The sequence below is a fragment of the Cervus elaphus genome, chromosome 2 (assembly GCF_910594005.1).
Source record: "Cervus elaphus chromosome 2, mCerEla1.1, whole genome shotgun sequence".
NCBI classification, from domain to species: Eukaryota; Metazoa; Chordata; class Mammalia; order Artiodactyla; family Cervidae; genus Cervus; species Cervus elaphus.
This window is the reverse complement of record NC_057816.1, coordinates 7172133-7187467: the sequence shown is the minus strand read 5'-3', so window position 1 is coordinate 7187467 and position 15335 is coordinate 7172133. Positions and strand designations below refer to the sequence as shown.

Genomic DNA, 15335 nt, shown 5'->3' with positions numbered 1-15335 from the left:
GGTGAGGAAGGTGGCCGGGGAGAGAGAGACCCCCAAAGGAGTGTGGGTTTTGTTTGCAACTTGCTGAGTTTGAGATAGAGCCTCCCTGGTGGCTCAGACGGTAAAGCATCTGCCTACAATGCGGGAGACCGGGGTTCGATCCCTGGGTCGGGAAGATCCCCTGGAGAAGGAAATGGCAACCCGTTCCAGTATTCTTGCCTGGAAAATCCTATGGATGGAGGAGCCTGGTAGGCTACAGTCCATGGGCTCGCAAAGAGTTGGACATGACTGAGCGTTTGAGATGCTTGTGTCATCCAAGTAGAGACGTCTCAATCCAGATATGTGCAGCTCAGCCAGGATGCCTGCCCTGGAGACGTGGGCTCGGTGTCCTCAGCACACACAGTCATTTACAGCCCCGGGAAAGGAGGGCCTCTGCTGGGGAGGAGAGGGTCAGGGAGAACCAGGGAGGTCACCACCCAGGTCAGAGGGAGCAGGCAGAGTCTGAAGTGACTCAGAAGGAGCAGCTGGAGGAAGCTGAGGGAAGAAGACCGGGAGTATGATGTCAGAGAGCCCAGAGAAGCAAGTGTTTTGGGAGGAGAGCATGGCCAAGGGTGGCTAATGCTGCTGACAGAAGGATGGAGGTAAGGCAGCCTCTGTTCAGGGACCGCTGAGGGCCTGAGTGACTGGGAGCCATGAGGGCCAGCACCCAGCCCCGTGCTTGGCACGCAGTGAGTGCTCCATACATTCACTTACTGTCATTACCAGGCTCCTTAAGCTCATCAGGGCTTCCCTGATGGCTCAGTTGGTAAAGAATCTGCCTGCAATGCAGGAGACCCTGGTTCGATTCCTGGGTTGGGAAGATCCCCTGGAGAAGGGAAAGGCTATCCACTACAGTATTCTGGCCTGGAGAATTCCATGGACTGTATAGTCCATGGGGTCACAAAGAGTCGGACACAACTGAGCGACTTTCACTTTCACTTAAGCTCATCAGGGGCCCAGCCAGAAGCGATGGACACCCTCACGTGGGTGATGAACATTAATTGAAGCCTGGAGCCGCAGAATCTGGAGCTGAAGAGAGGTGGCAGGGGCGGGGGGGGGCGGGCGGGGAGCCTGCCCTTGGGAGCCTCGGCCTTCCATGGACACTGGCTGTACCTGTCTTCCTGCAGCCAGCAGGGAGGGAGCTCTGGAAATCATATTCCTCCTGTCCAGCCCAGCCTCCCAGGGGCTGAACCCCAAAGGAAGCCTGCAGGCAGCGGGGCTGGGGAGGCCACAGAGCAGGCAGGGTTGGCCTTGGGGCATGAGGCCTGGCGGACGCAGACGAAGAGTGGATCTGCAGGGCTCACTGCAATGGTCCAACCAGGTAGTGTCTGTAGCTTGTCCGCCTTTTCTCTCTGCATCTCCTGTGTCACCACACCCAGGCACCCCAGCTTCCTAGAACCAACCAGCATACCTCCTAGATGGAAGTTCTTCTGTAAGTCCAAGGAGACCATGACCTCTGTGCTCAGTCCAGATCACTTCGGCCACCTAATGGATCTCCACACCACCGTTCCTGCCCATTCCTCCTCCATCTGGTACACCACTCACCTTTTAAAACCTGATTCCAGGACTTCCCTGCTGATCCAGTGGTTAAGAATCCACCTGCCCGCACTGTAGTATTCTTACCTGAAAAAAATCCCATGGGCAGAGGAGTCTGGTGGGCTTCCTAGCTTATCCAGACTGGAAAAAAAAAAAAAGGATCCACCTGCTTGCCAATGCAGGGGACACAGGTTCAATCCGTGGCCTGGCAAGAGTCCAGGTGCCACTGAGCAGCTAAGCCAGTGGGCCACAGTTATTGAGCCTGTGCTCTGGAGCCCAGGAGCCACAACTACTAAAGCCCACGCAGTTAAAGCCCTGCTCCACAACAAGAGAAGCCACTGCAGTGGGAAGCCCGCTAGCTGCAGTGAAGACACAGCACAGCCAAAAAAAACACACCTGATTTTCAGTGGGCTTCCCTGGCAGTCCACTGGTGAAGACTCTGCACTTCCACTACAGTAGGTCGGGTTTAATCCCTGGTCAGGGAACTAACATCCTACACAATGCAAGGTGTGACCGAAAAAAAAAAAAAAAAAAACAACTAATTCCAACCATGCTCCTTCTCAGCTTATAAAACCTCAGCTTCCCTCTGCTCACCTGGCCTGCAAGGTCCTCTGTGCCTCCCCGTGGGCCTAGTCCTTCATGTCTCTAGTTCCTGCCTCCAGGATGCATTTCTCTAAAACAGCTACCCCCAGCCCTTTGAGTCACATCCCCTGTTTATCTCCTGCTGGTCCTCGTCACAGCCTGAAGCATTCTTCTCTATGGGTTTGATTACTTATTGTCCATCTCACCGCCCTCCCAGGAAGCACAACCTCGCCTCCAGATCTTAGCCCGTGACCTGGCACTCAGAGGGCACTGAAGTTTGTTGACTGATTGAATGGACTGAGACAATGAGGCTGTAAAAGATGAAACAATTAGACTCGATTCGTCTGGTGAGTAAGATGTGGGGATTGAATGTAGGCTGGCCTGATCCAAAACCCACGTGGTGTTCCTGGGAGGAGGAAGGAGAGGAGTCCCACAGATAGTTTAAAAATAGGAGGGCAGGGGCCCTGAGGGCAATACGGGGCTTTGCTGGAACCGGGCAAGGAAGAGTCCCGGGATGGCAGCCCGAGGAATGGTCTGTCTGTCTCAACATCAGGGAAGGGCACCTTTGTGCAGAGGGGTTCTTGAGGCCCAGAGACGGCAGGGACTTGGCTACGGTTACGTTACTGGGTCTTCCCAGATGGCACTAGTGGTAAAGAACCCACCTGCCAATGCAGGAGACACAAGAGATGTGGGTTTGAACCCTGGGTCGGGAAGATCCCCTGGAGGAGGGTATGGCAACCCACTCCAGTATTCTTCCCTGGAGAATCCCATGGACAGTGCAGCCTGATGGGCTGCAGTCCAGAGTCACAGAGTCGGACATGCCAGGACTCAACCCTAGAGTTCCTGATGCTTCCTTAGGGGCATTGGCTGGACGGGGTGGCCCCAGCCTGTGTAACGGAAGTTAGGCTTCAGGAGGCAGCATAACACAGTGGTAGTTTTCTGGAATACCTGCTGTGAGCATTGGGAAAATTCTTCATCTTTTCCATGCCTCCTTCATCATTTTCAGACAAGGAAGTAAAGCAGCTGACATTCACGAAACCCTTGGTGGATGCTGGCCACACGTAAGTCCTCAGTATAGGTTACCTCTTTTTTCTTTTCTTTCTATCTTTTTAAAAAGATATTCATTTTTAAAATTTGGCTGCGCTAGGTCTTAGTTGCGGCACGTGGGATCTTTTTTATTTTTGGCATGAAAACTCTTAGTTGCAGCATATGGGATCTAGTTCCCTGACTAAGAATCCAACCTGGACCCCCTGCATTGGGAACGTGGAGTTTCAACCACTGGACCACCAGGGAAGTCCCTATGTTAACTTTTTTCATTATTATCTGGGCCTGGGGTCCAAAATAGGCTTGCTGGGAAAATCCCATGGACAGAGGAGCCTCTGGGCTGCAGTCCATGGGGTCGCAAAGAGTTGGACATGACTGAGCAGCTGAGCACACATACTGGAGTCCAAAATGGGCTGCCTGGGAGGACGGGGAGAAGACCTTTGAAAGAGAGCTGACTGTGTGTCAGGCTCTGTGACACCTCTCTGAGTTGTGAATGTCTTTGGGAAGCTTCTAGGCTCTAAAGAAAGAAACGGCTCTAGGGGTGGTAGGTTCTAAAGGTGATGGTTGGAAATTTCAGAGGCCTGGAGGGGACAGTTCTGCCCTGAAGGATCTCTCTCCAAGTGATGTGGAGTGGCTGTCCCTGAGTCCCTCTGATGTGTCCCCATGGTGATGAAGAGCATGAGCGATGGGACTGGAAAATGAAATGAACCAGTCTTCATGCTTGATCAGCCAGAGGATCTTCATCCCCACCCCTTGTCTCCACCTTCCGAACCCAGGAAAAGTCCACTGGTGAGAATCTGACCGTAGACTTGCAAGGCCTGGGTGGAGGCCCAGCCCTGCCCCCTCCCAGCAGGGTGACTGTGGCAAAATCTCTTAACCAGTCTAGGCTTCAGCTTCTCCATTTGCACTCTGGGGATGATGATAGGACACAACTCACAGCGCTGTCCTGAAGCTTAAAGGAGTGGGTAATTCAAGCTCTTAGTGCAGTGCCTGGCCCCAAGATAAAATACACCGAAAGTTCCTCTGAGGGGCTGCTGACACTGACTGCCCTTTGAGCATCCCCTGTGATGATGATACTAAAACAGGGACTAGGAGTTACTTGTCAACAGTGTGTAAGCTGGACTTGCATTTGTGTTTATTTACATGTCAGTTAACAAGCCTGAGAGAAAAGGACTTGTCTTGCCTCATGGGCACAGGTTCAGAAATTTCACATGGATTGTGGAAATAAAGTTTCTGTTGTGTTTGAAAAAAAAATACACCAAAAGTTGAGTATTATTATTTTTATTAGGCTATTTCATTCATCTTAACTCAATTAAATTATATATATATTTACATATTTATTTATTTATTATTTCTTTCTTTTTTGCTGCACTGGGTCTTCATTGCTGCACTTGGATTTTTGTTAGTTGAAGTGAGCTGGAGCTACTCTTTCTTGTGGTGCTTGGACTTCTCACTGCAGGGGTTTCTCTTGTTGTGGAGCACAGGCTCTAGAGCTTGGGCTCAGTAGTTGTGATACACAAGCTTAGTTGCCCCGTAGCATGTGGGATCTTCCTGGTGTGGGTGTGTGCTAAGTCACTTCAGTCGTGTCTGACTCTGTGCAACCCCTTGAACTGTAGCCTGCCAGGCTCCTCTGTCCACGGGATTCTCCAGGCAAGAATACTGGAGTGGGTTGCCATGCCCTCTTCCAGAGGATCTTCCCGACCCAGGGATCGATCCCACGTCTCTTACTTCTCCTGCATTGGCAGGCAGGTTCTTTTACCACTAGCGCCACTGGGAAGCCCTGGATCTTCCTGGAACAGGGGTCAAATCCATGTCCCCTGCATTGGCAGGTGGATTCTTAATCCCTGGACCACCAGGAAAGTCCGAGTATTATTAGTTTTATTACTGTATCATCTAGCCCTTTCTTGTTTCCCAGAAACGTCAGGCCAACTCACATTGCAGTGAAAAACAATAAGAAAAGTTGACGCCTTTTGGATGCCTATTAGCCTGATGATACAATAACGCCAGTTACAATGCTCAGAGCCATGGCTACAGAACATAGGCCACCTGTTGCCATGAGAACCTGACCCACCAAATGCGGCAGTCAAGGAGTGCTTGTAACTGAGCTGTGTGTGGATGTGCCCTCGTGGGGTGTGCTGTCACGCAGGGTCAGGCCTAACTATTGCCATGTCCACTGTGCCACAGGCATGGACAAATGCCGGGCTCGGCCACGAGAGGATAGGGAAGGGTCCCACTGCTTCCCAGACAGCTGGGCTGCCCACGTGACTGCTCTGATTGGCTTTACCACCAGCGCTCCTGAGACCCATGTGATTTCTTCGTGTCAAGGACTGTGATGGGTCTGAGGTTCTACCCTACCTGCAAACACAAGGGAGCCTGCCACAGATTCGTGAATGCTGGCAGAAGACAAGAGATTCCTGGGTCAGAGACAAAGGACCTTGTTATTCATGGCATAGTAAATAGCACGATCATCAGAATATTGACATCAGTCCTCTGGTCCCCAAGTCCTGTGGGGTGGCACCAGTGGCATGGGTAGATGCCTGCACACAGTGGATTGTGGTATGGGAGCAGGCCCTAAACTTAAGGACCTATGTCTTTTTCTTTTTTTTTTTTTAACAATTCTTGTTTGTTTCTGTATTTTTATGTATTTGGTTATGTTGGGTCTTAGTTGCAGTACGCAGGATCTTCAATGTATCATGTGGTATCTTCCCTGTATCATGTGGTATCTTCCATTGGGGCACATAGACTCTCTAGTTGTGGCATGTGGGCTCCGGAGTGCGCAGGCTCAGTAGCTGTGTGGCGTGAGCTTAGCTGCTCCATGGCATGTGGGATCTTAGTTCCCTGACCAGGGATTGAGTCTGAGTCCTCAGCACTGCAAGGTGGGTTCTTAACCACTTGATCACCAGGGAAATCCTCCCAGATCTTTTCTAATGGATGCCCTTTGCTCTAGAGGGAACGTCTATCTCAGTCTTACATGGCTGTTCACAACATCCTTAAGAAGAGAGTCCAGGACAAAGGCAGTCAGTGCCTCTCTTGCAAAACGTGCAGAAACTCAAAAGGATCCCTGGAGAATTGTCTTACAATAATATCCACCCCCCATTTCTACACTGTCTTAGCTTTTGGTGAATTTTCCCACGAGTTCACCACTCTCTTGGCAAATCTGATTGACAGAAGCTAGGACCAAGTTTGTTCCATTTGTCACATACAGCATTTAATTAAAGCTACTATCAATAGGACTGCAAGCAGCAGGATAAAGCCAACTTGCACTTCTGACCTCAGCCATGCCTCCCAGCTGAACAAACCCAGAAAACAATAGATCTACCTCAGAAAGCCAGGTGGCTCGCTCCTTAGTTCTTTGCATTACCCTTTCCACCTCGGCCCAGAAGGCCTTCAGGACAGTCTCTCTCAGTTCACTGACGAAGGTTGCTATGGATGATAGATTTCTTCCGAACTTCTTCCCTGCAGGCCAGAATCTGTGCAATTAATATATCTTCTGGAGGACTTCGCTGGTGGTCCAGTGGCTAAGACTCCACACTCCCAAGGCAGGGGGCCCAGGTTCAATCCCTGGTCAGGGAACTAGATCCCACATGCTGCAACTAGGATTCCCGCGTGCCCCCGTGAAGACTGAAGATCCTGAATGCTGCAACTAAGACCTGGCGCAGCCAAATAAATAAGTATTGAGTGTTAGTCGCTCAGTCATGTCTAACTCTTTGTAATCCCATGGACTATAGCCTACTAGGCTCCTCTGTCCATAGGATTCTCCAGGCAAGAATTCTGAAGTGGGTTGCCATTTCCTTCTCCAGGGGATCTTAGTGACCCAGGGATTGAGCCCAGGTCTCCTGCATTGCAGACCAACTCTTTACTATCTGAGCCACCAGGGAAGCCTGAATAAGTATTGGGGGGGATATATATATATATCCTCTGTACCTGGATTAATGCTTTCAGTCATGAGTGAGACAGTCCTTTGTCTCTGACCCCCAGGAGTCTTCTGTCTTCTGTCAGCAAGCAAGAACCTGTGGCAGGCTCACATTTAATTTGCAAGTAGGCTAAAGTCAAGGAGAAATTTCAGATCACTGTTTTCTAGAGAGGGGCACATCAGTCATATAGTCTCAAGGGCACACATGGTACTTCTGGGGAGAAACACAGTGCCCCCAGTTGGACCTACGTCAGTTAGGGGGTCCCAGCTGACAGGGTCTCCCCTCAGGTTGGTGGGCCTTAGGACTCCCAGCCCAATTCAAATAACTGAGTATAGGCTTTTCTTTTGGAAGGCTTGGCTCAGGGCAGTTAGTCCTGTTTGTCTAGGCCACCGGCCAGATGGCATTTATCCACTCGATGGCATGACTGAGTGGTGATGGCTACAGGATTGGGCCTGGGGACTTTATCTGGAGGTGATAGTGCTGACAGGTATTTTATGTGGGAAGTACTTGAGGGCAGGAGGAGAAGAGGGAGACAGAGGACGAGATGGACATGAGTTTGAGCAAACTCCAGGAGATAGTGAAGGACAGGGAAACCTGGCGTGCTGCAGTCCATGGGGTGGCAAAGAGTTGGACATGACTTAGCAACTGAACAACAAGAAGAGCTGAGGCTACCTCCTGCTCTTTCCAGTCTCTTGGTAAAGTTAAGCAGAATGGCAGCCAAGTCAAGTTCAGAACTGTCTAGTGGCGCATGGAAGACCTAACAGTCAGTTAAATTTAAGCCACTTGAAAGAGTTTGACCAAGATGTTATCCTCAGTGAAGAAGGTTCCAGGTGGTTTAGAGAGACAAGAATGTTAGTGTCTTTCTTTCCCACATTTCTCCCAGGGTCTGAGGTGTCCCCATCCCCAGGTGCCAAGCCTGCTCTTCTCCCTCCACTGCCACAAAGTCAATGTACTCTGTTCCACTAGTTAGAAAGTCACCTTTTTTGCAGTCTCTCCTGGCTATACTTTTCATCTGGAATGACTGGGTGCAAGAAGGACTGGGACTTTTGTTTGTTTGTTTGTTTGTTTGGGGACATTTTTATAAAATATACAGGGACTCACTATGTCTACCACTCCACATATGGGCCACTGTCAGGGGGACTCAAAGAGAGAGAGAAGTGTGTGCACCAAGCCCTCTAGGGATTCTCATGATCTAGACCCGTGTCAAACTAGAGAGTCCAGGTGGTTGAACCATAATATAGTGAGAATCCCCTCAGTCCCCTCCTTTCATTTATTTATTTTTAGTTTTTAAAATGTATTTTTTGGCCACACTGGGTCTCAGTTAAGGCACATGAGGTCTTCATTACAGCATGCGGGCTCTTCATTGTAGTGCGCAGGCTTCTCTGTAGTTGCAGTGTGCAGATTCTGTAGTTGCAACGTGTGAACTTAGTTGCATGTGTGATCTTAGTTCCCAGACCAGGTATCGAACCACACTGGAAGGTGGATTCTTAAGCACTGGACCACCAGGGAAGTCTCAAGGCCCCTTTCTGACTGGGCTGTAACCCAGCGTTCACCAACCCTGCTGACCTGGAGTTGCTGTTAAGGGAAGGAAAGAATCATTATGTCCAGGAATGGTGAATGGTGAGCCCTTAAATGCCAAATCTGGTCTATATAAACCCCACCCCTCTCATCTTGATCATTATGAAGGACATGGCCTAGAGGAGATGGTCCCTTAGTGACTTAACTGCTGTACTGAGTTATGTGGGCCAGGAGGAAGAGCCAGAAATCTCTGATCTAATTTCTAAGGAGCTGTTTCAACACTCAACAGTACTCCATGCTTGTGGATGATTACGGAGAATGGAAGGACCGCCAGATACCTAAACTATCAGCCCATTGTTGGGTGGCTTTTGAGATGAAGGGTTTAGACTTCAATTGGTCCAGAAAGCCAAGAACATTACACGGATTAGTCTCGAGAACCACAATGGTGTGACCTGACTTGACTGATTGATCTGAAACAGTACCACTGTAAACTGAAAAAGTATGAAACACCATCCACAGCCCCAAGAAGGAGTCAAAGGTCCTGTGCCTTCAATCTGTCAGGAGTGGGCAGGGACAATGCCACATACACTGTAGCCTCCCTCTTTGCAGGACGAAGAGATTTGGCTGGAATCACAAATCTGGCATGAAGTGGTGACCTCTGCATCAGAGGCAGAGTCCTATACTTTGTGTCCACTCTGTGATGGTGGACGTGCTGCTGTATCTGGTATGACGATGGGCCCGGGCAGAAGTGGAGACAATTTGGGCATTGTGGGCTCAATCCACAGCTTGATTCCCGTCAGTCTCATCAGAGAATGGGTCCCCAGCAGGGGTATCTGCATAAGTGATCTAGATGGTTTGATCAGCCATGACTTGTTTCCACAGTTGCCTGAGAACACTGCTGTCCAAAGCCCTCTACAGGCAGCAGGATTGTGACATTATCTGTTTCACGTCTGGGGACTCCTTGACTCAGCAACCACAGCCACACTGCATTCCAGCTGGAGCTGCAAGGTTCACACCATTTGGCTGACCTGGTCTTGAGTTGGTCACTCTCGCTATAGGTTTGGCAATTTTGTTGATCTTCTAAAGCAGTGGTCCCCAACCTTTCTGGCACCAGAAACCAGTTTTGTGGAAGACAATTTTTCCACAGCTGGGGGCAGGTGAGGTGGTTTGGGGATGATTTAAGAGCATTACATTTATTGTGCTAATGATAATCTGTATTTGCAGCTGATCCCCAGTGCTAGCATCACAACTTCAGCTCCACTTCAGATCGTCAGGCACTAGATTCTCATAAGGAGTGAGCAGCCTAGATCCTAGATCCTAGATCGCGCTCCTATGAGAATGTCATACTGCCAGTGATCTCTCAGGAGTCGGAGCTCAGGCAGTAATGGGAGTGATGGGGAGCCACTGTAAGTACAGATGAAGCTTCGCTGGCTCGCCCGCTGCTCACCTTTGGCCACGCAGCCCGGTTTATAACAGGCCAGGGACTGGTACCAATCCGTGGACAGGGAGTCAGGAACTCCTGTTCTAAAGAACTAAATTGTAGGTGAGTTGATTTTCTCTAATCTTTATTCTAGCTTTCCTTCTGTTTTCTTTGGATTTAGTTTGCTCTACTTTTTCTAGTTTTTTAAGGTTGTAGGTCACATTACTGATTTGAGACTTTTTTTCTTTAAATATAAGAATATACAGGGATTTCCCTTGTGGTCCAGTGGTTAGGACTTGCTGCTCTCATTGCTGAAGCCTCGGGTTTGACGTTCAATCCTGGGTCGGAGAACTAAGATCATATGAGCTCCACAGTGCAGCCAAAAGAAAAAAAGAAGAAAAAAAGTAACATACAACTGTAAATTTACCTTTAAGCACTGCTGTGGCTCCATCTCACAAGTTTTGGTGTGCTGTGTTTTCATTAATCTCAAAGTAGTTTCTAACTTTCCGTGTGATTGCTTCTATGACCCATTAGTTATTCAAGAGGGTGTTAATGTCCACATATTTGTGGATTTTCCAAATTACCTTCTGTTATGGATTGCTAATTTCATTCCAGTGTGGTCTGAGAACAGAGTTTGTATGATTTTTAACCTTTTTAGTGTATTCAGGGACTTCCCTGGTGGTCCAGTGGGTGAGAGTCTGCCTTACAGTGCAGAGGACTCAGGTTTGATCCCTGGTCGTGGGACTAAGGTCCCACATGCTGAGAGCAACTAAGCCGCCCCACAACTGAGAGTCTGAGGGCCACAACTAAGACCTAATTCAGCTGGATAAGCAAATAAATTTTTAAAATAAGTGTATTGAGACTTGTTTTATGGTCTAACCTACAGTCTATCCTGGAGAATGTTCCAAGTATACTTAAGAATATGACTTCTGCTGTTGTTGGCAAGAGTGCTCTATAGATGTCAGGACTTGGGCTTGACAGCTGTGATTTTTCTTTTAAAGGAGACTGCCTTAATAGGCGGTATTTCGTCCCACTGTCATAATAACATGTTATTTCTGCCTTGTTATAATAGAAGGACTAGGAGAGTTTTCTAGCTGGAGCTGATCACAAGAATTTATCTAGATTTCTTTGTGTCACCTGTAGCAGTACTATAAACTTAATACGAGCCCAAGCAGTAATCACTGCCGCATCTGTAGTTTCCTATGGGAGTTTGTCTGTCTCAAGGAAATTCCCCTAAGAGGGACAAAGCTCCCTTATAGCAGCCAGGACCCACTGCGGGGTGCGGGGTGGGGATGGAGGAACTCAGACCTTTTATTGTCATCTCGGAATGGATTTAAGATTGGCATGGTAGACTGTAGAAAGAGCTAAGCTGTAAGATGGCCCAGCTGTTGCCATTCTATCTTAACAAGTATCACTTGCCCTACCCCTCATCTCCCAAGTAAGCCAGCAAAGTTCTAGTGATTCATCTATGTTTTTTGTCCATAACTGTACTGAATTTCTGTGAGATGTTACCTTTCCACTCCCCAACCCCACCCAGGAGAGAGGAGTCGTCATGAGAAATAAATGAAAGGGAGTAAATGGGAGGATGAATGTAAGGGTCTTAGTTGAGGCCAGGTAGGATAAGCTGTTAAGTGGCTATTGGTCATTATGATGACACAGAAGGATGCATTGAGGAATCTGGGGGTGAGAAGGAGCTGGGAGCTGAAGATAGTAAGGACCTGGAGGGACTGCACATATAAGCTAGAGTCCAAGAGCCCCTCTAGTCAGTTTGGCAGAACCAACCTGGTGTTGGGCCCTGAGTCAGGTACACTGCTGCCCAAGAGCCTGCTGGTAGCTGGACAGAGCGACTCAGGGCCCAGGGCTGTCCAAGGAAGCAGGAGGCAGCAAGTGTCCAAAAATGGATGGTCCAGGGAGTCTATGTAGGAGGAAGATGGGGCCACAAGGAGGGCACTCTAGCTGCAGGTAAAGCTGTGGAAGCATGTTCTGCCAGTCAGAGACAGACTGCTGAAGCCACTGTGGGGGTCTAGGTCCTAGTGCCTCCACTTCCCCGGAATACAGCCTTTGAGGCGCTGCAGGCTGCACGTCGGGGGGACTGCTGCCTGCTCCACCTGGCTTCTCCAAACCTACCAAGGGAGAGAATGTGTATGGGGTAAAAAAGAGAGGGAGAAAACAAACAAAAAACCCCACTGGGGCCAATGTTTAGGAAGCCCGAGTGATTTTAACAGCAACCCACTCAAGAAGAGCATAAAAAAAAAAAAAAAAAAAGAAGAGCATAACGGTCATGTATGTGCTCTGTCATGTCTGACTGTCTGTGACCCCACAGGCTGTAGTTTACCAGGCTCTTCTGTCTGTGAGATTTTTCAGGCAAGAATCCTGGAGTGGATTGTCATTTACTCCTTTAAGAGATTTACCCCACTTAGGGATCAATGCCCGGAGAAGGCAATGGCACCCCACTCCAGTACTCTTGCCTGGAAACTCCCATGGACGGAGGGGCCTGGTAGGCTATACAGTCCATGGTGTTGCTAAGAGTCGGACACGACTGAGCAACTTCACTTTCACCTTCATGCATTGGAGAAGGAGATGGCAACCCACTCCAGTGTTCTTGTCTGGAGAATCCCAGGGACGGGGGAGCCTGGTGGGCTGCCGTCTATGGGGTCGCACAGAGTCGGACATGACTGAAGTGACTTAGCAGCAGCAGCAGCAGGCATCGAATCCACTCTCCCCGTGTTGCCTGAAGATTCTTTACCACTTCACCACCTGGGAACCCCCATGAGGGTCACAGGCATGCATAACAAACCCCTCATCCCCACTCTCCAGCATGCGGCTGGGACCGAAACAGCACATGCCCAGCCCAGCTATTGCCACCACCACACCACCCGACCCTCGCCTCCATCAGCTGGCTTTTTGAGCATGCCAACTTCAACAAAATAAAAAACCTGCTTAGGTGCTGACTGTGCATCAGTCCCAGGCCTTTGGATGAGGATGGAGGGGGTAATGGGGTGGGCACACTGGAACACCAAACATGAAGAAGGGGAGGGGTCTTGAAATAAGCTGAAAGGTATAGACTTTGCAGACAAAGGTCCGTATAGTCAAAGCTATGGTTTTCCCATAGTCACGTAGGGATATGAGAGTTGGACCATAAAAAACGCTAAGCCCGGAAGAATTGATGCTTTTGAACTGTGATCCTTTGGACAGCAAGGAGATCAAACCAGTTAATCCTAAGATCAACCCTGAATATTCACTGGAAGAACTGATGCTGAAGCTCCAATACTTCGTCCACCTGATGCGAAAAGTCGACTCATTGGAAAAGACCCTGACGCTGGGAAAAGATTGAAGGCAAAAGGAGAAGCGGGCAACAGAGCATGAGATGGTTGGACGGCATCACCGACTCAATGGACATGAGTTTCAATAAACTCTGGGAGATAGTGAAGGACAGGGAAGCCTAGCGTGCTGCAGTCCCTGGGGTCCTAAAGAGTCGGACACGACTTGGCGACTGAACAACTGACGGGGAGAACTTTCGTTTCCTGGCCTGCTTTGCCAGTTGAATGGCGAAAGACTGAGGCCCGAGGAGGCTCCACGCACGCGGAAGGAGCCGTTTGTTATTATCAAGAGTGGTGTTGTGATGATGCCAACTGCCCCGCCTGTCCCGGATCCTGCCAGTGCGGAAAGGGAAACACCAGGGAGATTTCTCAAGCCAAGCGATCCCCTCCAACTGCGGCGGGAAGAGCGACCCTGCGCTGTCACTTCCGGGTCCTGAGACCTGAGCGGCATTATCACGGAGACGCCCCTCCTGACGCCCAGCCAGTCGAAAAGTTTTTGTCCACAGAATCCCACCGAGACGTGCCAGTGGGATAGGGTCCAGACTGCGGCAGACACGCCCCACTCTGGGCATCGCGACGTCGGAGGAGCAGAGAGAGCGTCATTTCCGCCCTCACTCTCGGCCCGACAGGGACGGGCGGGGCAAGCGGAAGGCGCGCTGCTTGTGCGTCACTTCCGGTGAGTCTAGCGGCGACAACGGCAACATGGCCCTAAACGGCGCTGGTGAGGACATGGATTGCGGGGGCCTGTGGCTTCGCGGTTCGGGCAGCACCTTGCTTCAGCAAGACCTTCCGGCCCCTTGTGCCTCTCTTCCCCCAGAAGTCGACGACTTCTCTTGGGAGCCCCCGACCGAAGCGGAGACGAAGGTGCTGCAAGCGCGGCGGGAGCGACAGGATCGCATCTCCCGGCTCATGGGCGACTACCTGCTGCGTGGTTACCGCATGCTGGGCGAGACCTGCGCTGACTGCGGGGTGAGGAGATACTCGGGACGTGGGATCCAGGCTGGGGCCGTGGACCAGGCCACACGGCCCTTTCCCCATCTCTTCCCTCTGAACCCCATCGCCCGTCTCACCCCTGCTCCCTGTGCTTTCTGGCCCCTAGACGATCCTCCTCCAAGACAAACAGCGGAAAATCTACTGCGTGGCTTGTCAGGAGCTCGACTCAGACGTGGATAAAGATAACCCGGGTGAGGGGTCGAGGGTGCTTGATTAAGAACTGTGGTGATAGAGGCTCAGGAACAGTACTTGGGAGGTGACAGTGGTATTTGTGGGTGGGGCAAGGGTGAGTTGCGTTCTCCTTTCTCCTAGAAAGGACCATTCATTCAGTAAGAGCACTAAGCACCTACTGTGTGCCAGACACCAGAGCCTGAGCTTATTAGGCATAGTTCTGATGAGAGAAGGCCTTATGCTCTTTAAGCAAGGGCGGAAATACCTCTGATAAGAAAAAAAAAAAATGGATGTGTTCCCTTATACTGGGGCAGGGAATACGTCTCAAGTACAGAGAGCAGAACAGTAAAGGGTAGGGAAGTGTCTCAGGGCTGAGGTGGGGCCAGGTATATCCTGATCATTCCACTGACTTTCTCCTTTTTTAGCTCTGAATGCCCAGGCTGCCCTCTCCCAAGCTCGGGAGCACCAGCTCGCCTCTGCGTCGGAGCCCCCCTTGAGCTCTCGGCCTGCCCCTCAGCCCCCAGTACCCCGTCCGGAACACTGTGAGGGAGCTGCAGCAGGGCTTAAGGCAGTCCAGGGGCCACCCCCTCCTGCTGTGCTTCCAAATGCAGATGTGGTGGCCTGCACACAGGAGGCTCTCCTGCAGAAGCTGACCTGGGCCTCAGCTGAGCTGGGCTCTAGCACCTCCCTGGAGACTAGCATCCAGCTGTGTAGCCTTATCCGGGCGTGTGCTGAAGCCCTGCGCAGTCTGCAGCAGCTGCAACACTAAAAACCCCTCCTGAGAAAAACCCTGTAGAAAAACAGCTGTTCCTCTTGTGT

The 15335-nt window shown here is 50.4% G+C and overlaps 1 protein-coding gene and 1 long non-coding RNA gene across 3 annotated transcripts; both read left to right on the top strand.

The window, feature by feature from the left end:
* The first annotated feature begins 1024 nt into the window (after window positions 1–1024).
* Window positions 1025–4312, top strand: LOC122704638. Its single transcript, XR_006343902.1, has 4 exons — window positions 1025–1550; window positions 2354–2483; window positions 3143–3197; window positions 3758–4312. It is a non-coding gene; the product is annotated as an uncharacterized LOC122704638 (long non-coding RNA).
* A 9429-nt stretch (window positions 4313–13741) lies between these two features.
* ZNRD2 (zinc ribbon domain containing 2) lies at window positions 13742–15332 on the top strand. 2 transcript variants are annotated; one of them, XM_043926950.1, is made up of 4 exons: window positions 13742–14073; window positions 14170–14321; window positions 14452–14536; window positions 14942–15332. In XM_043926950.1, the coding sequence occupies exons 1-4, from the start codon at window positions 14055–14057 to the stop codon at window positions 15283–15285; spliced, it is 600 nt and encodes a 199-aa protein (XP_043782885.1). In that variant the 5' UTR covers window positions 13742–14054; the 3' UTR covers window positions 15286–15332. The 2 variants fall into 2 exon arrangements, with proteins under 2 accessions (XP_043782885.1, XP_043782875.1); XM_043926940.1 differs by having other exon boundaries at window positions 14039–14321.
* The last annotated feature ends 3 nt before the right edge of the window (window positions 15333–15335 follow it).